At 41.3% G+C, this 27,771-nt stretch overlaps 1 protein-coding gene across 1 annotated transcript in view; it reads left to right on the top strand.

Moving 5' to 3' along the window:
* Positions 1–18,499: 18,499 nt before the first annotated feature.
* Positions 18,500–27,771, top strand: part of CDADC1 (cytidine and dCMP deaminase domain containing 1) — a 47,040-nt gene continuing 37,768 nt past the window's right edge. The window contains exons 1-2 of the mRNA XM_037527307.2: positions 18,500–18,688; positions 19,440–19,537. Of these exons, the coding sequence (XP_037383204.1) occupies positions 18,607–18,688; positions 19,440–19,537 (180 nt within the window). The 5' untranslated portion in view covers positions 18,500–18,606. The remainder of the gene's footprint in view (positions 18,689–19,439; positions 19,538–27,771) is intronic.

Here is a 27,771-nt window from a genome sequence, read left to right as displayed (position 1 = left end):
CAGCGAAGATATTTCTCTTCTACACTGTTTCTTGCAGCTAGTGGAAGAAGAAGAGCCTGTCACTTGGGGCAGCAGTCCCTAAGCTGTGTTCTGCAGGTTATTTGAAAAAAGGATTCTGTAGTCAAAAATGGTAGGAAAACACTGCATATGTGTCCTTTTCCCAAGAGTCATAAACCAGAATATCACGTAGACACTGTGAGACATTGTGGTTTCACCCAGCATTTCCTTGACAGATTTTATCACAAAACCAACTCCTCACTATCCCTCTCCAAGAGTCCTTATGAAACCCCCTGGATGGAGGGACACCACCAAGGACATGGTTCTCACAGCGGAGGTGCCTACCTGTACCACAGCTACTCCTCTGCTGGGTAGCACTAAGTAGGGACATGGTGGAGTTGCTGCCAGTGTTTTTCTGCTCAAAATTCCTCTCTGGGGCAGTCAGATGTGCCCCCCTCCCTGTGGATGGTTATAGCTAAAGATATTTATAGATATTTATAGCATATTTTAGATATAGAAGCAAAGAGTTTCCTTGGAGTTTTCCTGTTCAGATTCCACAAAAGGACTGACATCCACTTTCGTGTGACCTCCGTGTGTCCCAGAGGAGGGTGAAGAGAAATCACTCTTACTTCCCATAGGGTCTAAAGCCTGAGGTGGATGGCTTGCCCTGCCGTTGCTTTCAAAATGCTGTGATATTGTGAAATCAATAGTGTATGTCACATTTTCCTTTAATGGTATGGAACAGGCAAGAATAATCACTGCATCACACCAGTTGTGAAACAATTGTTTCAATTGTGTAATTAATGGTTGGTGTCTTTCCTGGTTCACAAAATAAAATGTACTTTTACTATGGATTATGTTTTTTTTTTTAAAGTTTGAAAAATTTTTCTAAGATCTAAAATTGTTCTCTACCCCAACAGAGAATGTCCTTTTTGTGCACTGACAACTGGCTAGAAATGAAAGGGACAGCCCAGAGTGCCCAAGTCAGAGTTCACTGGGAAAGAACAGGCAGGCTGTGGTTTTTCAGCCCTTGGCCCCCCTCCACATCAGGTTGGCATGAGGAAGTTCTGTCTAGGCCCACTCTGCACCCCGACAGAGATGTGCCTGCTGTCCCTGCAGGTTCTCTGAGTCCCTCTTTGAGCTGTACCACTTTTGTTACGTGAGGTGCCCACTTTGGGAAGGGTTTGGTTTCATTCATTCACTCAGCAAATATTTATAAAGCAACCACTCACTAAGCACTTAGGTGTTCATGACAGAACACTTGAAAAATTAGTCCATGTCATGGTGTCCAAACCAATCAACTTTTAAAAGGGCTTTTTGTTGTGGTTTGAATGCATGACTATGTCATCTAGACGAACAACAGATTCAGCTCCCATGTAAACTCTTATATCAGGTGGACCTCATACAAGATTATCAGGTTAGTGTCAGCCACATGAACATTCATTGTCCATGTGAGACGTTTCTACTTCTGAAGAAAATGTTCAAAAAATATAGCACAGCACCTCCCAGAAAACCAAGAGTTCCCTAGACAAGGTCCTCAAGAGAACAGGAGGGAAACATGTTAATGTTGTTTAAAAGTTAGATCGTGGGCCTCCCTGGTGGTGCAGACAGTTGAGCGCAGCACTGTGAAGCTGTCCGCAGCCTCTGCAGTGCGGGTTCAATCCCGGCCGGCTGGCGAGAATCCCACATGGCAAGGCAGACCTCTTCTGTTTTGCCCACTGCTCCCCTCAGCAGTGTATTTCGTCAGTCTGCCTGTTCTGTTCCCCACTCTATCTCTAGTGAATCCTCTCACCCTCCCACGCATCTGGCCTATACTCCAGTTCTTGTATAAAAATAAATAAATCTTTAAAAAAAACAAGTTAGAGCATGTCCTCTCCCAACCATTTCTACTCAACAATAGTAACATTGGTCAATATAAGGAAGCTTTTTATAAACAACTGTTAGTGATTGTACAAGTTGTGTTTTAAGTGATTGTATAAGTTGTGCTTTAAATAGGTTTTACTGAACAGATGTGATAAAATTTTTAATTGTGAGCCACTTTTTCTTTTTTTAAGGATTTGAAGATTTTATTTTACTTATTTATACAACCACTGGGAAAGTCAGAAGCGCGGGAGGGTGAGAGAATTCACCAGAGCCAGAGCGGGGAGCAGAGCAGGCAGAAGGACCGAAGTACACTGCTGAGGGGAGCAGCGGGCGGCAGGAGAGGTCTGCGTGCCATGTGGGACCCTCCTCCGGTGGCCGGGGAGCAGCTGGGAATCAAACCGGCGCTGCAGAGGCTTCAGGCAGCTTCGCAACCCAGCGCTCAACCGCTGCGCCACCAGGGAGGCCCGTGAGCCACTTTCTAAAGCTTCTGTACTCTTAAGTATTACATAGACTCTGGTAAGTTCTAAACAGCCTTCACAAAGCAGCATTTCCTTTTTTGGGATTAGTTGCTCAGCATGTCCCTCACTCTGTGTAAGCTACGAGGAGGTGACAGAGGCAGATTACTTACTGTCTTCTTAGAAAAACAACATAAGCTTTAAAAAAAAAAAAAAAGCAGGAATCTGTGTAATGAGCTAAAATGAGCCCAGGAGAATTGAGTGTGTGCCAACATATGGCAATATTCTATGTGAATCTCCTGCCCGGCTCTCAGCACATTACATTGCTGGTGACTGGCTCCCGGGGTTCCTAACTTGCTCCCTAAGGTCAGATACAGTGTTTTATTACCCTTGACATTTCTCACCCTGCAGATAACCTGTGTTGAACTTAACTGGCTGCAAGTGAGGGTTGTTCACCACAGTGGACAGAGGCAGAAGAAGCATATGGATATGGACAGCTGTCCCAAGCCTTCTGGCAGCACAAATAAAAGCACAATCCAGAATAGAAATGGTGTACACACAGGAAGCAGGGCTGAAGAAATAGAGGAAGCACCTCTGAGGAAAGCAGAGAGGAAGGAGGCAAAGGGCAAGGTGCTGGTGTCACTTGTAGGTGGAGCCTGCCAACAATGTGTGGTGCGGGGGAGGGGAGAAGCTGAGGCTGTGAGGAGAGCCAGGAGCAGTTTGTTCCTATAATTCAGGCTTAGGGTACTTGTGGGGGAGAGTGGTGATGCTGGAGCAATGATATCACCCGGGTCAGCACCTCCTCACATCTAGGCTCCCAGTAACATTGTGGCCTCAGATCCAGCTCACGCATACCCTACTTTCTTTTCCTTCATCTGTTCAGTTGCCCCACCAGGCCAGGGAGGCCCATGGTGGAAAAGGCCATAGTTTGACATCTCCCTTCAAAATCTTTGCTTTGAGTGTGCAGTTCTCAAAAATATTCTGAGAAATTCAGTCTACTAAAATTGGAGCTACCATATGACCCAGCAATTCCACTCCTAGGGATCTACCCAAGGGACACAAAAACATTAACTCAAAAGAATACATGCACCCCTATGTTTATTGCAGCACTATTTATAATAGGTAAGATCTGGAATCAACCCAGAGGCCTACAAATAGATGACTGGATCAAGAAGATGTGGTACATATGCATGATGGAATACTATTCAGCAATAAACTCATGCCATTTGCATGAGATAAACTCATGCCATTTGCAGCAACATGGATGGAGCTGGAAGGGATCATGCTCAGTGAAATAAGCCAGAAGGAAAAAGAAAAATACTGGATGGTTTCACTTATAGGAGGAATATAGGGGATCGAGGGGAAAAATGATAATGACAACAAAAAAAACCACAACAAAATGAAAATAAACAGACAACTATAAATCAGACATTCTACAGGGCAGGGGGAGGGGAAGGGATCAAAACAATGGTGGGAAGAGCATAAGGGACTATGGTGATGGAGCACGGGTGAAATGGTGGTGGAAATTCTATGGGGACTACACCTGGGAAAAGAAAGCAAACATTTTAAGGATAAAAAATAAATTAATTTAGAAAACATTGAGAATTTATATTTCTGATGATATGGAGATAAAAAAACTTCAAAAAATTGGATTTGTGCAAGTTACAAAGTTGTAAGTCTTCATTTTACTGTAATGTTACAAGTTTTCTCCTCTCTCCAAAAGTACAGTGAAAGCATTTCCCACTAATTTATATGGAAAACTTTTCAGTATTTCTGGACCAAGAAAAAATCTATCAAATCAAACCAAATAACATACAAAAGCTAAAATAATATTAACATGTAGTGAAAGCATGAAGGATATGGTCAATACACAGCCTATATAAAGTCAAAACCATACATGTTGAGTTTCACTTTCCAGAAGTGTGTAAGACAGCCAGGAGGGATGCACGGTGGTGGTAAGGGATGTTAGGCTGAGTCCTCAGAGGTCCAGGTGATGGAGCCACAGGAAAGCTGGTCTAGGAGATGAAGAGGGTCATCTTTGAAGATGGCGTTTCATCCGAATCCATCAGGACAAGCAAGTCCAGTGTCTGCGCTTTCTTCTCTGTCTGCCTTCCCCAGAGTCAAAGATTGGAGTTTGTCATCTGCTGTGGCCAATGTGGAAGCCTTGGCTGCTTAGCTTCACCAATTTTACTATAATAGCTGCCACAAAACATATTGAGTGCTAAACAAAGAGAAACCCCACCAACTGGGAGAACATTTTTGCACCCAACACTAATGATAAAGGACTGATCACAAAAATCTGCAAAGAGCTGATGAGACTCAGCAACAACAAAGAAAATAATCCAGTCAAAAAATGGGCAGAAGAGCTAAAAAGAAACTTCTCTGAAGAGGAAATGCAAATGGCCAACAGACATATGAAAAAATGTTCAACATCACTTGTAATCAGGGAAATGCAAATCAAAACTACCATGAGATACCATCTTACACCAGTGAGAATGGCACATATTAAAAAAACTAGCAACAACATATGTTGGCGAGGGTGTGGAGAAAAAGGAACTCTTCTGCACTGTTGGTGGGAGTGCAAACTGGTCCAACCACTATGGAGAGCTGTGTGGAGATTTCTGGACCTACTAAACATAGAGCTTCCATATGATCCAGCAATTCCACTCCTAGGTATTTACCCAAAGGACACAGAAACATCAATTCCAAAGAGCACCTGCACCCCTATGTTTATAGCAGCACTGTTTACAATAGCTAAGCTTTGGAAACAACCCAAATGCCCAAAAATAAATGACTGGATCAAGAAGATGTGGTACATATATACCATGGAATATTACTCAGCATTCAAAAAAGATAAACACATGCAATTTGCAGCAACATGGATGGCACTGGAAGGGATCATGCTCAGCGAAATAAGCCAAAAAGAAAAAGAAAAATACCGGATGGTCTCACTCATAGCAGGAATCTAGAAAACTTAAATAAGGGAGCAGGAAAATGAATATAAGAAAGTGAAAATCAAAATCAACAAAAAACTATGAACCAGAGACACTTTTTGGGGGGTGGGGGGCGGGAGGGGAAGGATTGGGGTCAGAATGGGGCGTTTGCAATTGTATGGGGGAATATAAAAATAAAATTTAATATTAAAAAAAAAAAAACATATTGAGTGCTGTTCTTGCTTTTTGCCTCTTGCCTCTGTGGATTTCTTTCCTTTAGCAAATAGTAGGAACTAATGTATGTCTTTCATAAAAGTGAATTGATGTAGCAAACTTTCAGAAAGTGTGAGGGAGCACAGGCATACCTGCTCATACCTGGAACATAAATGGAGCCTCCCCTGATCTGGCGTTCTCTCGTGGGATCCCAGCTGTCTCTTGCTCTCTTCCGGTTGTTCTGTTTCCTCTGGAGTCCCATGATGCCCCCTTATAGGCCCAGTCTCAGCCCAGGTGAACCCACCTATGTATGCCCACACCCCACTCCAGCTGCCTGCGTCAAGCATGCATTCAGGACCACTGGGATCCATCATTAAACCTAATGGCAGGAGGGCAGAAAAGCCTGACAATCATTTATCCTACAATAATTATTGCATTGCATAGGATGTTGGTTTCTAGTTCATTGGTTCCAACTGATCTTAAAATGTCCTATCTTAACTAGAGGTTTTTTTTTGGGGGGGGGGTGGAGGCAGGAATTCAGCGTTAAATTTCTGGTATTTTCTTGATAGCAGCATAACTACTGTGACACATTTAGAAATGAAATGATGGAAAATAGTAAAGTCTATTATGATTGTGGATTTGAGGAAACACTAATGTGACCACTACATGTTTATGCAAATGAGACCTTCTGGGAAGTTCTGCAGAACTTGTCACTGGACACTCAGTGGAAGACAGCAGTCATAGAGGGAGTGACCCTCCTATCGGCGCCTCAGAGGCCGCACATTAAAACACAGGCCATCTCCAGCCCTCGTGTCAGGGGAGCACCGCGTGGGTAAGCACAGGTGCCTTACCAGGGGAGACAGTCTGTGACTCTTCGTTGTCAGAGACTCAGGTGGAAACAGAGGAAGAGATAAAGAGCTTCTGTTGGTGATTTATGATGCTCTTTCTTTGCCTGATACTGATGTATTTCCCCTACGGTTCCTGTACTCCGTAAGTCTTGTGATTTCTTCCCAGGATGAAGACTGAGGAGGTGCAAGATGCAAACGGCACACAAACACTGACGAACAGAGGTCAAGCAAGTCACATGACTTTGTTGGCCTGACTGTAGGGTAAATAGAAGTGATCAAGCTTTTTCCACCTTCCCGCCATTAGCATCTCTGATGGACACCTGTGGTCTCACACGCTGCCTGAGGCGGCACTTGGAGCACGGCGTGCGCGTGCGTGAGTGGACGCACCTGCGCCGAGACAGCGCCCCTAAGGGCAGGGTGGCAGAGGACCGGGCGGCAGAGTGCAGCGGACAGCAGTGGGGAGCGTCAGAGAACAGCGAAGAGAGCAAAGAGCGTTTAGGGATTCACAGCAGGGCCCAAGTTACTGTCTCCCTGCTGGCTCGTTTCCCCTAACCTGGGAGGATGATGCCAAGGGCTCCAAGGTTCTCTTTCAAGCTGCCTGAACCTGCTCGGCCTGGATGGTTGCAGAACACTGACTCAATACAAAACACCTAGATTTCATGATAGACTGCATAGCAAATTCCATACAAATGTGTCCGTTTGCTAAGGTAATTCCAAACTGACTGAAAATATCTGAGAGGGTGCCCTAAGATATTGCCTTTTATTGGTTATTAGCAGAGCAAGTTGTGAGCGCAGGACACTTAGTCATTGAAAGTAAATTTGCCTACAGGTCTCCCACTGAACCCATCGGCCACTGACAACTCACCTGTTGACAGCCTGTCTGACTTCGCCCGCAGCTGTTCTGTGTTCTCCAAGAAGATATTGTGGAAAGTGCTGAGTTTCATAGCTATGTGATTTCTGTGGGATTGAAGTCGCTTGGGCATGACATTTATAATCATTGATTTAATGCCCAAGATTTGAGCTATCAGTTCTTGAAAAATGTTGAAGTTGGGAGAAATGTGGGGAGGAAAAAAATTATAAAGTTCAATGACGTTTCTCACTTAAGTACATCGTATTTAAAGTATATTATTAAAAATCTGTGATGGCTGGTCATGGAAGTTATCCAAAAGTGATAGAATTCATGCACTCACTTGAGAATTGCAGTGTAGATTTTGTCTTCACGAAGGAATTAGTTAACCTGTTACCATTCCTAAAATGGGAAGTTGAGGCACGCAGACCTCTCCTGCCGCCCGCTGCTCCCCTCAGCAGTGTGCTTCGGTCCTTCTGCCTGCTCTGCTCTCCGCTCTGGCTCTGGTGAATTCTCTCACCCTCCCGCGCTTCTGATTGTACCCAGTGCTTGTATAAATAAATAAATCTTTAAAATAAATAAATAAATAAATGGGAAGTTGAGCCATTGTTACCCTCCGATGTTGTTGCTACTACAGAGCTTTGTTTTTCCTGCACCCTAACTGGGCTTTTTAAGTGTACAGGTGTAGGGTAAGGTAAGAGGTATCAGGCTTTTCTGCCCTCCTGTCATCAGGATAGATGAGGGAACCCTGTGATCATAAATGCATGCCTTATGGTGGGCACCTGAAGTGGGTACACCTGTGCTAAGACTGTGCTTTTTAAGGGCGGCATCACGGGGATGCAAGAAGCCAAGAAAGCAGCAGCAGAAGCCGAAGAGAAGCCGAGATCACCAGAGAGCCCAGATAGAGTGAGGATTTGCTGGGGGCTGGGAAGAATGCCAGCCTCCCAGCACCCCTGCCTGCTATATGCCTGGTGAACCCCAATAAAAGACCTGCAAAACCACTGAGGACTCTGACTCCTCCTTTACCCAGTCTGCTGGATCAGAAAACCTGCACTGTGCCCTTTCCTGCCCTTTACAACAGGGAACTCGGATTCACAGGCAAGACAACCTGAGTCCATGAACACTGACAACTGATTTGTCTGGTTTTGTCATTTTCTTTGGTGTTTTTTCATGGCAACAACTATTGCCTCATCTTAACTTATATGCATAACCAGAAAACCTGATCTTACTGTAAAAATAGTTTTGTGGTTTACCTAGGTAATAGAAAATACTGCTTTTTGTGTGAGGAAAACCAATTTTGTGTAGTTTATTTCAATCTAATAAAATGTGGATTTTGTTTGAAGAAACAAAAAGTCACTCCAGAATAGATGAATTATTTAGGTGCCTCCAGTTGAGGAATGCATGATGCACATGCTGATGACTAAGAACATCAATTTTTGTTGTCTGAGTGATGATGTGAGTGTGGTTCACTAGTTTAAGTTGTGAAGACATCATATGTATTGATTTTTAAGGATGGAAACATCAACCTCACTTCATTCTTCTCAAGGTACATTGAATTAAAGAATCCTAAAATTTGAATATCCCCGTTAAATACATTTGTATTCCAAAAAAGATGTCAATTTATAAAAATGCCCAAAATAAGATTAAAGTTAAGTAAATGGGAAAAGTAGTGTAGCGGCAGGATGGGCACTGAGCAGGATCTCTATGATTCAAGCAGACGGGTGAAGGAGCCCCGGATGGCTTTTCAGGATTTTATTGATCTTTTACCAGGTACAAGGCAGGCAGGGGTGCCTCACTCTTTTACCAGGTACAAGGCAGGCAGGTCCTCACTCTTTCTGGGCTCTCCGGCCTTCTGTAGTGGCCTCTGCTCCTCTGCTGGTTCTTTCGCTCTCCCACTCCTTTCGCTCTGCTGTTCCTCTTTCGCTCTTCCTGTTCCACTGGCGTCCCCGTGACACCGCCCTTATAGGCCCAGTCTCAGCCCAGGTGAACCCACCTATGCATGCCCACACCCGGCTCCAGGTGCCGGCCATCAGGCATGCATTCAGGACTGCAGGGATCCATCATCTATCCTAATGACGGGAGGGCAGAAAAGCCTGACAATTAATTCAATCATTTACCCTACAAGTAGGAATTAAGTAAAAATTAATGTGGGTAAAATTACACCAGGGAGAAAGTGAGGACAAACGATTCATAGCCTGCTGTCTAGTTAGGAAGTTTATATGGTTCATGGGAGACAATTTATCATTTGGTGACTCCAAGAAGACATCTTGTAAGCTAAAAAATCATGTCCTCCACAACCACCTTTACAGCAAACAGTACTGAAGGTCAATATGGCTTTTTCTTATAATGCCAATTAGAAAAGTTATTCCACACTTAGAAAATAATAAAACAGTAATTGCTTGATTTTTTTATTATACATTTTCTATTAGAAAATTATATGCCTGTTTGAATAAAAGCAGGACCTTATCAAATGTGACCGTCATTTGACATTCTGGAGGAATGCAAGTCTGTTGTCATAGTTGCTTTTTTTTCTTTTAAAAACACAACCAATAGAATGAAAACTTACAGCTCTGTAAGATGAAATGTTACTTTACAGAAAATAATTGTCAGGATTTTATAACCCCATAGAAAAGTTAATTACAAAGATGCTATGGTTTAATTGGCCTGAAGAAAGTTAACCAGGCAAATTGTATTTAGGGTTCAGGACAAGCCACCCCAGAATGTACCATTTAGCCATGGAATTTATTTTGAACTGGAAACAATCAAGACTTGGCAGTCTTAGGAAAAGCTTTTTAGCTCTCCAACTGCCTAAAAGAAATTTGAAAGGGGAGTAGGCGTATACCAGGAAGTGAACTAGTACCAGAGATAACATTCTTGCCCAAGAGACTTGCCTGCATGGCAGGGTAAGCATGTTGTTTGAACATTCGCTGCTCTCATCTCCTTGTGAGTTGCCTTCCTCCCCTTGGAAACCCTGGGTTTGAATAGCCTTCCAGTGGCTCTTCCATGATTGCAGGTTTGAGGCCCAGTAGAGTTCTCTGAACTAGCACAGATCTGGGTCAGGAGATCTGAAGCAAGGCCTGAGATTCTGCATTTCTAACAAGCTCCAGAGTGATGCTGATGTTGCTGGTTCAAGGGTTTTAGTTCCCTCATCGATAAATCTCTATCATAGGGTTGTTGTGCAGTGATAGACACTTATATTCTTCCACTCCTTTCAAACTATGCCTGATTGAACAAATTACTCAATACCTCAGCTCCTATAAGTAGGGAAAACAATAAGAACTGGCTGTCATAAGGTTGCTGGAAGGAGTAAATATGCTCACTAGTTAGAACAGAGCCTGGAGCATAGTAAATACGCTCAATAATGTAAGATGTTTCTATTATTACTATCACCATAGTTATAGAAGTTATCTGATGCATAATAGATACTCCATCAGCATTAGTTACCTCTTAATTCCCTTTCTGTTCTCTCATCCTTGCCCTTTCATCCATCCCTTCTGTTGATTTCTAATGTGTCTAGCTAAAGAAGCTCTTCAGGAATGCTGATTCCAAAACATCCAAACCCTAACCAGAGGGTACCGCATAAATGGTGACCCAAAAGGAGTTTGGACATGGACTATGGTGCCCAGGCTCCTCTGCCCACCCCGCTGGAGGCAGCCTTGTGCCTCAGGAATGGGCTTGTCAGTCCTTCCCACTTTGTGGGAGCACAGGTGGTTCTGGGGTCCTGGCATTCTTACTTTGTTGCACATTAATCTAGGTGGCACCAAGTTTACTTTTCTGAGGACACCATTTAGGGAAATATGTAAAAGCCTGAGATGTCATTTCTCCTTGGCAGCACTGCCCTGCATAATGAAGTAAATGTTCCATGAAGGGCATCTGGATTTTGTTTCAGGCTTCTCTTTTCATCCTTGGGGTTTAAGTGCTGCTGGGACCGCTCTCCAAAAATTGTTTAGGAAACCTTAATTTCTGGATTCAGTGGGGTTTATGATTCCATCTTTGCTGAAATGATCAAATGAGGACTAATCCTGTCCACAGGGTGCACTGGTCATCAATAGCACCTCTCAGTCCTACCTTATCTACAGATGCAAAGGAAATGCGGTATGGTCACTGGTCATGGTATACCTTCCATGGACAAGAATAAGAGTGAGTTTGAGGTACATTTTCTTATACTGACCAAGTATACATCTATGCCAAAAGCCACCAGCATCAACAAATCCAGTGTAGCTATCACATCTTTATGGTCTGCAACACAGGACTTCAGCTTGCTTTGCTGTGAAAAGATTCTGTCCAAATAAATACACTGCTTGGACTAATATTCCCAACCACTGGAATAAAGATAGTGAGAGAACATTTTGAACAAATGGGTCAACTTATTATTTCATTCGACTTTAGAAAATACCACATTCAGTTGATTTTTCCAAGCAAATTTCAATAAACATTCAAGGAACAAGTAATTCCAACCTTAGCAACTCTAAAAAAAGGAAAATTGGAAACATTAACTCATTTATGAGACTGGCCTCAACCAAACATCAAACCCAAACAAAAAGACCTGATACTTTTAGGTTGTTTCAAATACTGGTCATTGTGAACAATGCTGCACTGAACACAGAGGTATATATATCTTTTCAAGTTACTGTTTTTCAGATAAAGAAATAGCTGGATCATATATTTCTAAATATTTGGAAAAATCTCCGTACTGTTTTCCATAGTGCTACACCAACTTATATTGCCATCAACAATATACAGGGTTCCCTTTTACCCCTACATCTTTGCCAATACTACTTATTTGTTATTCTTCTGCATGTGTCTGAGTTCTGGGGTTTGTTTCTTTTTATAATAGTCATACTAACTGGTGTGAAGTGACATCTCACAGTGGCTTTGATTTACATTTCCCTATAGATAAAGAGTGACAAGCACCTGCTCATGAGTCTGTTGGCCACCTCTATGCCTTCTTTGGTGAAATGTTTATTTAGATTCTTTGTCCAGTTTTTAAGGTTTTTTTTAAAGATTTATTTATTTATGCATACAAGAACTGGGGTGTAAGCCAGAGGTGCAGGGGTGAGAGGATTCACCGGAGGCAGAATGAGGAGCAGAACAGGTGGATCTACTGAAATACACTGCTGAGGGGAGCACCAGGCAAGGCAGAAGAGATCTGCTGTGCCATGTGGGTTGCTCCCTGGCCAGCCAGGGATCAAACTCATGCTGCAGTGGCTGGCAATAACTTGATTGCACTGTCTTTAATGCCAGCACCACCAGGGAGTCCCTTTAAGTTTTTGTTTGGATTTTTGTTTTGTTTTATTACTAACTTGTACAAGTTGTTTATAAATCTTGTATATGTCAGGTATGTGACTTGCAAATACCTTCTATCAACAGATGAGTGGGTACAACAAAAGAGACATTAACCGAAACAAAGAGAGGCCTCTGGCTGGCGAGGGAACAACCCACATGGCACAGCAGACCTCTCCTGCTCAGCAGTGTATTTCAGTGGATCTGCCTGTTCTGCTCCCCACTCTCTCCGGTGAATCCTCTCACCTCCTGCACCTCTGGCTTGCATCCCAGTTCTTGTATGCATAAATAATTAAATATTTTTAAAAAAAACAAAGAGACACCCCACCGATTAGGAAAAAATCTTTGCACTCCATACAACTGTTAAGGGACTGATCACAAAGATATACAAAGAACTCACATGACTCAACAAGAACAAAGTAAACAATCAATTAAGAAATGGGTAGAAGAACTTAAAAGACACTTCTCCAAAGAGGAAATGCAAGTGGCCAACAGACATATTAAAAAATGTTCAACATCCCTTATCATCAGGGAAATGCAAATCAAAATCACAACGAAATACCACCTTACACCAGTAATAATGGCACATATCAAAAAAAAAAAAAAACAAACTAGCAACAACAAATATTGGCAAGGATGTGGTGAAAAAGGAACTCTCCTACATTGCTGGTGAGAGTGCAAACTGATCCAACCACTATGAAAAGCTGCATGGAGGTTCCTCAGTCTACTAAAAATGGAGCTACCACATGACCCAGCAATTTCACTCCACGATCTACCCAAAGGACACAAAAACATTCATTCAAAAGAATACATGCACCCCTATGTTTATTGCAGCACTATCCATAATAGGTAAAACCTGGAAACAACAAAAATGCCCAAAAATAGATGACTGGATCAAGAAGATGTGGTATATACACACAATGTATTACTACTCAGCTATTAAAAAAAGAGTTGAAATTTTACCATTTGCAACAATATGGCCAGACCTTAAAGGGATTATAAGTGAAATAAGATGGAGGAAAAAAATACTGTATGATTTCACTCATAGGTCGATGATAAAGAGATAAAGCAAATGAACAACCAAAACCAAAACAAACCCTTAGATTCTAAAAACGGAATGATGGTTACAAGAGGAGAAGGGGGGTGAGAGGTGGGTAAACAAGCAAAGGGGGCCAACTGTATGGTGTTGGATAGAAATTCAACTATCAGTGGTGAACATAATGTAGTATATTCAGATAGTGAAATATAGTGCTGTGCACCTGAAACTTATAAGGAAACCAATAAAACAAACAATTAGATAATGAGAACACAATGGTGTTCACCAAAAGGAAAGTTGGCTGGGGAGTGTGCAAATCAGGTAAAAGGGGTCAACTGTGTGGTGGTTTCTGGAAATTAGAATGTTGGTGGAAATCACAATGAAACATAAACAGATGTCAAATTATAATGTTCTACATCTTTATATAATTTATAAACCAATATTACTTCAATAAAATTTTAAAATGTAAAAATAAGATTATGATAAATTATACACTAATAATACATACATTAACACAGATTTGAAAATCTTAAAATATTAACAAATGTAATAATACATGGCAAAGATGGGTCTATCAAGGGAACACAAGGTTGGTTTAACATTAGAAATCTGTTAATAAAATTCACCACGTTGGGCCTCCCCGGTGGCACAGCGGTTGAGCGCTGGGTTGCGAAGCTGCCCGCAGCCTCTGCAGCTTTGGTTCGATCCCCGGCTGCTCCCCGGCCACCAGAGGAGGGTCCCGCATGGCGCGCAGACCTCTCCTGCCACCCGCTGCTCCCCTCAGCAGTGTGCTTCGGTCCTTCTGCCTGCCCTGCTCCCTGCTCTGGCTCTGGTGAATTCTCTCTCCCTCCCGCGCTTCTGACTGTACTCAGTGCTTGTATAAATAAATAAAAATCTACCACGAGCACTTAATAAAGTTCAATATCTGATTTTAAAACCCCTAGAAATAGGGCCTCCCCTGGTGGCGCAGGCGGTTGAGCGCTGTGTTGTGAAGCTGTCCGCAGCCTCTGCAGCGCTGGTTCGATCATGGCCAGCTGGCTAGGGTCCCACATGGCTCGCAGACGTCTCCTGCTGCCTGCTGCTTCCCTCAGCAGTGTATTTCATCAGTCTGCCTGTTCTGTTCCCCGCTCTGGCTCTGGTGAATCCTCTCACCCTCCTGCGCATCTGGCCTGTACCCCCGTTCTTGTATAAATAAATTAATAAATCTTTAAAAAAAAAACCAATAGAAATAAAAGGTAACTTACACAGCTATCAAAAGCCTCAGGCAAAAAAAAATCACCAAAAACATACTTTAACAAAAAAAAAAAAAAATACTTCAACATTTAGCATTCAAATGGCTTCCTTCAAAATCCAGAACAGGAAAAGATACCAGTTACCACTAGCTCTATTCAGTATTTCCCTGGCCATTCTGGAGTACAGTAAGACTTGAAAATGATATAAAAGGTTTGAGGGTCACTCTGAAGAGGAAATGCAAATGGCCAACAGGCATATGAAAAAATGTTCAACATCACTTGTCATCAGGGAAATGCAAATCAAAACTACCATGAGATACCATCTCACACCAGTGAGAATGGCACATATTAAAAAAACTAGCAACAACAAATGTTGGCGAGGGTGTGGAGAAAAAGGAACTCTTCTGCACTGTTGGTGGGAGTGCAAACTGGTCCAACCACTATGGAGAGCTGTGTGGAGATTTCTGGACCTACTAAACATAGAGCTTCCATATGATCCAGCAATTCCACTCCTAGGTATTTACCCAAAGGACACAGAAACATCAATTCCAAAGAGCACCTGCACCCCTATGTTTATAGCAGCACTGTTTACAATAGCTAAGCTTTGGAAACAACCCAAATGCCCAAAAATAGATGACTGGATCAAGAAGATGTGGTACATATATACCATGGAATATTACTCAGCATTCAAAAAAGATAAACACATGCAATTTGTAGCAACATGGATGGCGCTGGAAGGGATCATGCTCAGCGAAATAAGCCAAAAAGAAAAAGAAAAATACCGGATGGTCTCACTCATAGCAGGAATCTAGAAAACTTAAATAAGGGACCAGGAAAATGAATATAAGAAAGTGAAAATCAAAATCAACAAAAAACTATGAACCAGAGACACTTTTTGGGGGGTGGGGGGCGGGAGGGGAAGGATTGGGGTCAGAATGGGGCGTTTGCAATTGTATGGGGGAATATAAAAATAAAATTTAATATTAAAAAAAAAAAAAGGTTTGAGGGTCAGAGAGATATAAAACGCATTATTACAGATGATAGCATTTCAATCTATAATACAAAAGAAATAAACAGTAAATAAATATAATAAAAATAGATAAAAATAAACTTAAAATAGTATTTATTTTAAATAAAAATAGTATTAGAATACATAAAAGTTTAGCAAGATTTCTCAATAAAAGACAAATATATTAAAAAGCATCTACATTTCTATATACTACCCACATTTACAAATGTGAAAAAAATCATTTACAATAGAAACCAAAAAAAGATCAAATCATACTACTGTGCAAAATCTTTGTGAAGAAAAATTACAAAATCTTTTAAAAAGTAAACATACCATGTTCATACAAATATACCAAGTTCAGGGACAGAAAGCTTACATATATCTCAAATAGATCTATAAATTCAATGCCCTTACAATCAATATTCCAGTGGACTTTTTTGAGGAATTTGACAATATTATTCTAACTTACATAAAGATTAATGGATCAAAAATAGCCAAGATATTCCTGAATAAAGGTTTTTTGGGGTAGTGGTGGTAGTAATAAACCAATGATATACCAGAAACAAACTCACATGTATTTGGAAATCTGGTGTATGACAGAAGTGATCTTACAGCTCAATGAGGAAATAGTGTTATGATCACTGATTATCCAAATTAAAAGTAAAATTGGGTCCCTACCTCACACAATGCAAAAAAAATGAACTGTATGCTATAGAAAGCTGTAAAGTGAAAAAAAAAAAACAACTTATGACTTTTAGAGGAAATATAAATGATTATCTTTATAATGTGGGATAGAATAGACATTTTAAAAAATACAAAACCAAAATTCATTAAAGAAAATTATTGGTATGTTTGCCACACAAAGAGCTGTGCTCTGAAAGATATAAGTAAAAAAGAAAGTGGCAAACTGGGAGAAAATATTTACCATAAACACACCCAACCAAAAATAAGCATCCAGAATATATGAAGAATGCTTACAACTAAATAAGAAATGAGAACAACCAAATAGAAAAATGGTTAACGGGTATTTATTCAGAGAGGGAAAATGTATGGCTAATCAACATGAAAGAAGATACTCAACCTAGGAGAAATCACGGAAAGTAAAAGACATACGATACCATTTTATGCCAACAAAACTGATAAACATTAAAAGCTTGACAACAGAAAGATTAGTAGGGATCCAGAACTATACAAATTGGTCCAATCTCTTTGGAAAACTCTTTAGCATTATCTGGTAAACTTGTCAGTAACAAACCAACATTTCAATTCCTAAGAAGAGTCCCTTAATTTTTATATATATATATATATATTTTAGAGATTTATTTATTTATACAGGAGCTGAGGTACAGGTCAGAGGCATGGGAGGGTGAGAGGATTCACCAGAGACAGAGTAGGGAGCAGAACAGGTAGACTGACTGAAATACACTGCTGAGGGGAGTTGCAGGCAAGTCAGGAGAGGTCTGCTGTGCCATGTGGGTAGCTCCCTGGCCAGCTGGGACTCGAACCCGTGCTGCAGAGACTGCAGACAGCTTCATGGCACTATGCTCAACCCGCTGCACCACTGGGGAGGCCCCCTTAATTTTTTGTATGAGCAACAAGGAGATATATACCAAAATGTTTATAGTACCATTCCATTGTTTGCAATAGCAAAATTCTGGAGAGGGTCCCAAATATCCTTCCACTTAAACATGCATTATTAGGCTATATAGCCACAATGAAGCACTATACAGTAGTGAAAAGTAATGATAAAAGACATATTCAACACGTGCTTTAGACTTGATTTATGTTACAAAATGAGATATTTTAACGTTCAGTTTTTGCTTTGAAAAAGCAGTTCTTGTATTTTGTTATTTGTCATTATTTCAAGTTGTGATAACCGAAAGGACTGGTATTAGCTCTGAGTGACTGGGAGAGTTTCATTTTGAGTCAAGCATGTGAAAATTAAATAAGGAAACCTTAAATAAAATCGGGGTCAGGAAGACCTGTAGAGGGAGCTCGCATACATTATCACTCCCCATTATTCACTGCTTGTCCCAACAGGAAGTAGACTACCCTTAAACTCCCAAACAAGGAAATCATCTGCTCCAAGGTTATTTTATTCTGCCCTGCAACAGCGCCACCAGCGAGAAGCACCACAGCCCAGCTAACTAGCACCATCTGGACTCTAGCTCTCCTCCAATGAACTTTTTTTTTTTTTGAACAGTCTCTCCCCTCTCCCCCTTTTATCCTACACAAGCAAGCTCCCTGATCTTATTAGTTGTTATTATTTTGGATTTGCTAAGCCAGTGCACAGCATACATATCATTTCTTCCAGGACGACTTGCTACATTCTCCTACCTTTCTCATAATCACAGTTTATGTCTTAATGTCCTCATGTATTTGATAAGCAGAGCACCGCTACGGTGGTCTCCTGGCATTAGTTCCCCAGGACCGTTCAATCTTTAAGAACAACCTGGGCCGTGGGGCTCCCGCCCACTTGGCCGCGCACCTCCACCTCCATTCTGTAAGACTTTGACCGTGACAGACGGGGCTGGTTTCCGCTTCTATTCTCTGCTCTCTGACCAAAGCTCAAGTCTGCACAGTCGTCACCCTATCAGAGTTTGTGCACCCTGAGACTTCCAGCCAAGACATCTTCGAGGGACCTCCCCTCGACAAAACCAGTAAGAAATACCAAACCCTGGACTCAAAGGATATGTCTCACAGCCTTAAGCAGGCGCGTGGACGCCCGGCTAGACGTCACATGAGCGCCGGAAGTGGCGGGCCAACTTTACGTCATCTGACTGCGCGGAATTGGCGGTTGCTGGGTGGAGGCCAGGGGTGGAGTCGCTGGGGCTAAAATCATGCCTGACAGTGAGAGGTTTCCTGAGCACCAGAAGCCGCTAGGGTTGGGATGAAAGAAGCAGAGCAAATGCAAAACCTGGAGAGCGCGGGGGCCGGGCGGTCAGTCGGCACCCAGACTGGAAGCATGACGGGTGAGTGCCCGGGACCTGTTTCCGCTCCCGCAGCCTTCGCTCTGCGGGGTATCTCTCCCGCGGTTTAACTCCGGATTCCTTTGTCCGCCCCTCTAGGTCTAGTTTCCGCTCCTGGATGTCTCTTACGAGCTTGGGTGATTCCCATCTTCGATCGCTGGTACTCCTTCGCCAGGCCGCCCCTATACTTTTGAAGTCGAGCTCACTGTCCCCCTTTGCTTTTTCTTCCAGGACATAGAACTGGGATCTCCGTGATCGACGAGCCTGAAAATTACCCAACTCGTGCTTTAGGCTTGATTTCCAAATTAACAGTACTCAACACTTTCTTATATTTCAACTGTTTTACTCTCAAAGCTCACTACATTTGTAGTATCGTGTTCTAAACGCTACCCTTGTTGCAACACCTCAGCACAGTCGGAAGAAATGCGTGCTCTACGGTAATATCAAATATAAGGACTTTTCATAACTTACTTTGGGTCGTTTTCACAGCAAGAGACATCAGTTGCACCATTTTTTTTTCCTGCCAGGTGCAAGAGGGCGCAACTTTGGCATTGCAAGGAGCAGGAGAATGTTGCCTGGGAGATTGAAACCAACTTCCTTCTAGAAAGTCTTTGATTCTGTTGTTCTCTAATCCTTTTTCTCTGCCTCCTGCCAAAGCACCTGAGCTAAGGTTGCAACGCACAGGTGGCATTGAGCTTAATTCTTATTTTCATAATTCATAATAATTTTATGGTGTTTGCCTTCTCTTTTGTAGGTCAAATACCAAGGCTTTCTAAAGTCAACCTTTTCACTCTGCTTAGTCTCTGGATGGAACTATTCCCAACAGTAGAAGCCCAAAGACAGAAATCTCAGGTATTATTTGTTTTCTCAGATCTTTTTTTCCATTAGAGAAGCAATGGTGTAATTTTTGTTTTGTTGCTCCAGTTTCTGTCACACTTAAACACAAACTCAACAAACCTTAAAATGTTCAAAATACTTCCATGGTTTAATGTGTAATACATAGTTGTAATACATAGTTGTAATAGCTCCCTTTCCTGTCTAAGAATATAGTTTTCCTCTCAGACTGCCAAGTTTAGCAACATATAATGGTATTTATATGTATGGCCAATTAGATTATTGACTATGCCACATTATCACTCAGTTGTATCCTATTAGTGCTTCATCTAGTTTGTTTTTCCCTCCACCATTGAACTGTAAATTTCATGAACATAGAGATGATATCTTATTTTTTGGATCTCAAAAGAGATGATAAGATAGGTTAGGAATGTATGTAAGAAAATCATAAGAGTCAATATAGTGGAAGTGTGTGCTCTTTTCTTTCTACTTCAGGGGAGCAAGGTGCTATGTTCTCACTTTCCTCTATGATTAAATTGGCATGGTGCCAGGTTTTCACCATTTTGGTTTAGTAGATGTGGAAGTTTAGTGTGTTGTCATTTTTTTTTAGGGAACCAATATATTGTGAAAAATAACTTAAGCATTTAAAACATTTTTGAAAACAGGAAAACGGGGGGGGGGCCTCCCTGGCGGTGCAAGGGTTAAGCACTGCACTATGAGGCAATCGTAGCCTCTGCAGCACAAGTTTGATCCCCAGCCGGCCAGGGAGCTACCCACATGGCTCAGCAAACCTCTCCTGTCTCACCCGATGCTCCCCTTAGCAGTGTGTTTCAGTCTGCCTGCCTGTTCTGCTCCCCACTCTGTGTCTGGTGAATCCTTTCACCCCTCAAACCACTGGCCTGTACCCCAGGTCTGGTATATGTAAATAAATCTTTAAAAAAAAAAAAAAGGCAAAGATGACTTGTCACTATTCTAGGAATGTCACTTTTAGCATTTGGTACTTGTCTTTTTTTTTTTAAACACAGGTTTTTTTCCCGCTCTCATAAAATTGTAATTATATTCTGCATATGTTAATTAAAATTTCCAACTTGCCAATAATGCTGCAGACAGGTTGCCTTAAATTTTCCACAGAAGGACTTTTTGTAATTACTTAAATTCCCACAGTGCTCTTACAAGCATAATCTTAATCATAATCTTATCTTCTTTTTTCCCCCATACCTTCTTTACTCTGAATGAGGTTGTACACTTCTCACTGGAGATAAAAAAGAAAAGATTTAGTCATTGTTTTCAATGGAGAGAGAAACTTGATATTTAAAAAATTAAGTCCAAATTAGATGGCAGGCTGAAGTACAAAGTTTAAGCAGAGATATTATCAAGACTGAAGCCTGGGCCTCCCTGGTGGTGCAAGGGGTTAAGATGCAACCTATGAAACTGTCCGCAGTCACTGCAGCACAGGTTCAATCCCCGATCAGGGAGGTACTCACATGGCACAGCAAACTTCTCCTGACTCGTCCGCTGCTCCCTTCAGCAGTGTATTTCAGTAGATCCACCTATTCTGTTCCCCACTCTGTCTCTAGTGAAGCCTCTCACCCTCCCCCACACACACACCTCTGGCCTGTACCCCAGTTCTTGTATACATAAATAAATCTTTTAAAGAAAAAAAAAAAGATGCAACCTATGAAGCTCGCCACAGCCACTGCAGCACAAATTTGATCCCCTGCCAGGGGGAGATACCCACATGGCGCAGCAGACCTCTCATGCCTTGCCTGCTGCTCCCCTCAGCAGTATATTTCAGTCCATCTGCCTCTTCTGTTCCCCACTCTGTCTCTGGTGAATCCTCTCACCTCCCCACACCTCTGGCCTGTACCCCAGTTCTTGTGTGCATAAATAAATAAATCTTTAAAAAAAAAAAAGACTGGGGCCTCCCTGATGGTGCTGGGGGTTGAGCGCAGCACTGTGAAGCTGTCCATGGCCTTTGCAGTGCGAGTTCGATCCCCGGCTGGCCGGGAGCAACCCACATGGCCCAGCAGACCTCTCCTGTCTTGCCCACTGCTCCTCTCAGCAGTTTATTTCAGTACATCTGCCTGTTCTGCCTCCCGCTCTCTCTGGTGAATCTTCTCACACCCTGCGACTCTGGCCTGTACCCCACTTCTTTTTATTTATTTTTAAGATTTATTTATACAAGAACCGGGGTGCAGGCCAAATGTGTGGGAAGGTGAGAGGATTTACCAGAGACAGAGCGGGGAACAGAACAGGCAGGCTGAAGAAAAACACTGCTGAGGGGAGCAACGGTGAGACCGGAGAGGTCTGCCCTGTGGGATTCTCACAGGCTGGCCGGGATTGAACCCACCAGATTGAACCCACACTACAGAGGCTGTGGACAGCTTCACAGTGCAGCGCTCAACCGCCTGCGCCACCAGGGAGGCCCTACCCCACTTCTTGAGAAAAAAAAAAACTCATGCCTGAGGACCAGACTCTACATGGAGAAGTTAAGGATGGATTCACAGAAGAGTTTGCTTTTGCCCTGCGACATGAAGATTAAAGACCTATTTGCCAACCAGAGGAACTCCTTTGGAAAAAACTCCACCAAAGAAAAACTTTGAAAGAGAGAACTTGTGTTTCTTGTGTCAGAAGTTGGAGGGAGGGAGGATCCTCCCTGGTGGCACAAGGGGTTAAGACGCAGTAATATATGTTTATTTAAGTAACGGAAGAGCCAGGATAGCAGAGAATTGTGATTCAGAGGTCATGTCCTGAGGATGGACAAAGGTAAGGGCATGGGGAGCTTTTATAAAAAGAAAAAGCAGCATAAAGTCATGATGAGGTGAAGGAGTCACAAGGCAAAATGGCATGGTGGAAGATAAAAGTATGCAAGCCGTCACTTTTATCAGTCCGCTCGAAGTGGATATTCTTATACTTGTTTCTTGGAAAGTTATCAGTTTGGTCCAGGCCAGAGGTTTGGTTTCAGTTGAAAGAGGAGAGCAAGTGTTTTTTTTGTTTTTGTTTTTGTTTTTCTATAGCCTACTCTGGTCCTTTTATAAAAGGACGCCAGTGATGTCAACTTTACATATGCATTTAAGGGCCCTTCATGGCTTTTCATGGCTTGATAGCCCATGTGTTGTTAGCCCGGAATAAGATGTCATTGTCTGATATATTACTGTTTATTTATCCATTCACCTAGTGAAGGAATCTGGATGCCTCTAAGTGATAGCAGTTATGAATGCAGCAGCTCTAAATATCCATATGCAGGTTTTGTGTGACATAAATTTTTACCTCCTTCGCGTTAATACTGACAAGCATGATTGTGAAGGTGTATGGTAAGGGTATGTTTAGTTTTGTGAAAAATTCCAGTCTTTCAAAAAGACTGTGCTATTTTATATTCACATTAAAAATAAATGAGTTTGGGGCCTCCCCGGTGGCGCAGTGGTTGAGCGCTGGGTTGCGGAGCTGCCCGCAGCCTCTGCAGCGCCAGGTCGATCCCCGGCCACTGGGTGAGGGTCCCACATGGGGCACAGACCTCTCCTGCCGCCCGCTGCTCCCCTCAGCAGTGTACTTCGGTCTGCCTGTTCTGTTCCCTGTTCTGGCTTTGGTGGGTTCTCTCGCCCTCCCGCGCTTCTGACTGTACCCAGTGCTTGTATAAATAAATAAATAAATCTTTTTAAAAAACCACATTTTTAAAAAAACAAATAAATAAATAAATGGGTTTGTGTTGTTGGTCATCATTGCCAGCATTTGTGCGGTCATTGTTCTAGATTTTAGCCATTCTCCTAGGTATGTAGTGGTATCTCTCTTTTTTTTTTTTAATTTGCACTTTCCTGATAAAGGATGTGGTGCATCTTTTCATATGTTTATATATCTTCTTTGGTGAGATTTCTATGGCCCAATTTTTAATTTGGTTGTTTATTGAATTTTAAGAGTTCTATTTTGTATTTTGGATAATAGTCTTTATCAGATGTGTCTTTTTGCAAATATTTCCATACAATCTGTGACTTCTCATTCTTGAAGTTGTTTTTTGCAGAGCAGGTTTTAATTTTAACAAAGTCTAGCTTATCATTGATTTCTTTTCTGTATCATATCTTTAATTTTCTATCTAAAATGTCTTTGCTGCCCAAAATCATCTAGGAGTTCTCCTATGTTATCTTCTTTTTTTTTTTAATTGTGTTATTTTTTTATTGAGGTAACATTGGTTTACAATACTGTATATGATTTAGGGGCATAGATTGACACTGTTCAGATATATGTTGCTATACCACTCCCACCACCAAAGCACTCATAATCCTCCACCATAGTCCAATTGACCCCCTCCTACTTTTCCTTCCAACCCCCCCACCTCCCTCTTCTGCCCCTCTCCTTTGTTAGCTTCTAAGAGTTTAATAGTTCTACATTTTACATTTGCATTTATAGTCCATTTTGAGTTAATTTTTGTGAAAGGTAAGGTCTGTGTATAGATACATAATTCACTTTTCATGTTAAAATGATATCTCTTGGAATATTTTTCTCCTCCAGTTCCTATGTGAAGTGTTTAATAGATAATAATATATTACTTAAAATATTACAATTTTTTCCCCTTTTTCTCAGCCACTCTCCCAACTACCAGCCTTGCTACAAATATTATTAATGACTTTGAGAAAACTGTTTATTTCCTTCATGGTTTGAAGTCCTTCGTTCTTTCTACTTGTTGATAATTTAACATTTTTTTATCAAAGTAAAATTCCAAGCTGTTGGGGGTTTTTGTTTGTTTTTTTTTTTTTAATTAGTTTTTTACAGATAAAAATTTGTCTAGAAGAGACAGATTTAAAATAAATGTCTAGAGATTTAAGACCTTTTAAAAGTGCATTTTAAAAGCTGGGCTTTACTGTGAAAAAGGAAGGCATTCTGTCATTTGTGACAATATGGATGGACCTTGAACACATTATGCTTAGTGTGATAAATCACACAGAGTAAGACAAGTAGTAGATGATATTACTTATATATGGATTCTATACCAGCTAACCTCATGAAAACAGTGGTTACCGGGGCTAAGGAGTATAAAGACAGGGTAAATGTTTTAGGGTACAAACTTAGAAGTAGAAAATAAAACCTAGAGATCTAGTGCACAGTATAGTGAATATAGACAACCATATTGTATTATGATCATCAAACTTGCTAAGAGGCTACAATTTAATTATTCCAACTGCTAAAAAGAAAGGATAATTATGTGATGTAAGGTGTTCATTATTGTTGCAATAGCAGTCATATTACAAAACATAAATATCAGGGCCTCCCCTGGTGGCGCAGCGGTTGAGCGCTGGACTGTGAAGCTGCCCACAGCCTCTGCAGCGCAGGTTCAATCCCCAGCCACCTGCGAGGGTCCCACATGGCTTGCAGACCTCTCCTGCCACCCGCTGCTCCCCTCAGCAGTGTACTTCAATCCTTCTGCCTGTTCTGTTGTATAAATAAATAAATAAATCTTTTTTAAAAAATCAGATAATATACTGTATACTTTAAATTTACATGTTTTATACCAAATGTTTCAGTTATCTTTTCAGAAAAAGAATAGTAATTTTTAAGCTTTTTTTTTTAATATCAAGATTTGACTTCATTTTAATTCATATATGGCAGGAATGCAGTCTGTGCTGATTTTTTTTTTTAAGATTTATTTATTTACTTATTTATTTACTTATTTATTTACTTATACAAGCACTGGGTACAGTCAGAAGTGCAGGAGGGTGAGAGAATTCACCAGAGCCAGAGCGGGGAGCAGAGCAGGCAGAAGGACCGAAGTACACTGCTGAGGGGAGCAGCGGGTGGCAGGAGAGGTCTGTGCGCCATGCGGGACCCTCCTCTGGTGGCCGGGGAGCAGCCGGGGATCGAACCGGCGCCGCAGAGGCGGGCAGCTTCGCAACCCAGCGCTCAACAGCTGCACCACTGGGGAGGCCCTGTGCTGATTGTTTTTTGATAGACAAGCACATTAAAGTAAATAATTCCAGTATAGTGTGTGATGTTCATAGGATTGAGTGAGATCTTAATCCTATTAGTAGAGGAAAAATGTTCTTTAACATAAGATAATAAGTTTATTTCACTTAAATTGTTTATTCTGCTTTTGCTATACCATAAAAGTCACAGAAGCTCTGAGATATAATTTGACATGTAATTGTATTGGACACATTGTTTTTGACATTATCAACCTCTTGTCTTTTTAAAAATAAGTTAAATTAAAATTTTTTGTGTTCCCAAAGTAATATACATGATTGTTATTTAGAAAATAATAAGAAAAAAATTTCCTTATAATTCTGCCACCCAGAGACTGACATTTTCATGCTGTTTCTCACTCTTTCTTCTCTTATTTCCTTTACTCATTTGAGATCCTTTAATTCTAAATCCTGCTCCTTTTTTTGGCAGGAAATAACTTAAGTTTCTTTGCTATTATAATATTGCAGGCACAATTTACCCTAATGGTTTTAAGAGTAGCCAGTGTTTTTTAGATAGCGTGCCTGGCTTCAACTCCTGGTTCCACCTTTTAGTAACTGTATAATCTTGGTTATTTGTGGAATTCTGTGTATTGTGTGGTCTTTACCCTGTATGGCTCTCCCTTGAGGATTGTTCAGCAGAACAGACATTGACTATAGAGAGTAGAATTTTAAAGAATTCAATCCCAAACTAAATAAATGAGTAGAAGAGAAACTAATTGAAAATTTTGGAATAGAAATCAAGTACTATTGAAAACAACTGTCATTTTAAAACTCTCCTACTGCTTCAGGTTTTTAATTTTAGTTAGGTAACATTTTTCTAAATTACCTGAATATTTTATTTATTTATTTATTTAATTATTTATTTATACAAGCACTGGGTACAATCAGAAGCGCGGGAGGGTGAGAGAATTCACCAGAGCCAGAGCGGGGAGCAGAGCAAGCAGAAGGACCGAGGTACACTGCTGAGGGGAGCAGCGGGCAGCAGGAGAGTTCTGCGCGCCATGTGGGACCTCCTCCGGTGGCCAGGGAGCAGCTGGGGATCGAACCGGCACTGCAGAGGCTGCGGGCAGCTTCGCAACCCAGCGTTCAACCACTGTGCCACCGGGGAGGCCCCTGAATATTATTTTAATAAAATTTAGAATAACCACATTATTTCCTCATTTTTCTCTATACATAATATATTGTTCCTCTGTCCCAACTCTTCTCACTCTGTCAACTGGTCCCTAAATTTCACATGAAAGACCTCACTGTCCTTTTTCTGTACAGAAGCAATGTGGTTAAGTCAATGAATTTGAGGCCCAGATCCTGGCTTATCCATTTATTAGCTATGAGACCATGGGTGAGTTATTTAATCTCTCTCAGCCAAAATTTCCTCATTATAAATGGAAATAGTAACAGCTACTTTGTAAGGTTGTGAGAATTAAATGAGATCATTTAGGACCTGGTAGGACTTGGTAAACAGCTAACAAATGTGAGATACTGCTATTATACATATAATTACCATCACTACTACTACCATCCACACCTCTACCATTTCACTACCAGTGTCACCACTTCTCCATTTCCTGTTTTGCTTGAGTAGCAACCTCATTCACACACAAAATTTGGCTTTTCTTGAAAACTCAGAGGTTACTTCTTTTCTCGCACCCAGCACTTGTTTCATTAAGACTAAGAGGTCAATATTCAACAGGTTTCCCATTCCCGTTTTCAAACTTTCTCCAATTTATTACATAGTCTGTCTACTTGGTAGTAGGCAGAATTCTGCTAAATCACCCTGTCTTAATCATCTACTTACTTCATAGTCACTTTTCTATGCTCATAAATCATAAGCTTTAATGTTACATTCTGGTCAGCTAAGTCTATGGCTGGCATATAGTAGGGGTTCAATAAATTTTTGTTGAATTAATAAGTGAATAAGTTTGGCAGGTGTTCAGTAAGTATTTGTTGAGTTGATCAAGGAATTTGACAGCTGGCTCAAAACTGTTTTTACAGAAGACCTATAGATACCCCTATATTGGTGTCCTATTGCTGCTGCAACAAATTACCACAAAGTTGATGGCTTACACCAACACACTTATCTATGATTCTGGATATCAGAAGTTTGAAATGGGTGTCATTGGGCTAAAATCAAAGTGTCAGCAGGACTGGTGCTTCTAGGGCTCTAGGGGAGAATCTGTTTCATTGCCTTTTGCAACTTCTAGAAGCTGTCCACATTCCTTAGTTCTTGAACTCCTTCCTCTTCAAAGGCCTCAATGACTGGCCAAGTGTTCTCAAAGTTGCATCATTCTGGCACTGGTGCTATCC

This window comes from Talpa occidentalis, unplaced genomic scaffold, assembly GCF_014898055.3.
Source record: "Talpa occidentalis isolate TD23 unplaced genomic scaffold, MPIMG_talOcc4v2.1 talOcc4.5, whole genome shotgun sequence".
Lineage (NCBI taxonomy): Eukaryota > Metazoa > Chordata > Mammalia > Eulipotyphla > Talpidae > Talpa > Talpa occidentalis.
The sequence above is the reverse complement of the archived record's forward strand: the minus strand, read 5'-3'. Positions and strand labels throughout refer to the sequence as shown.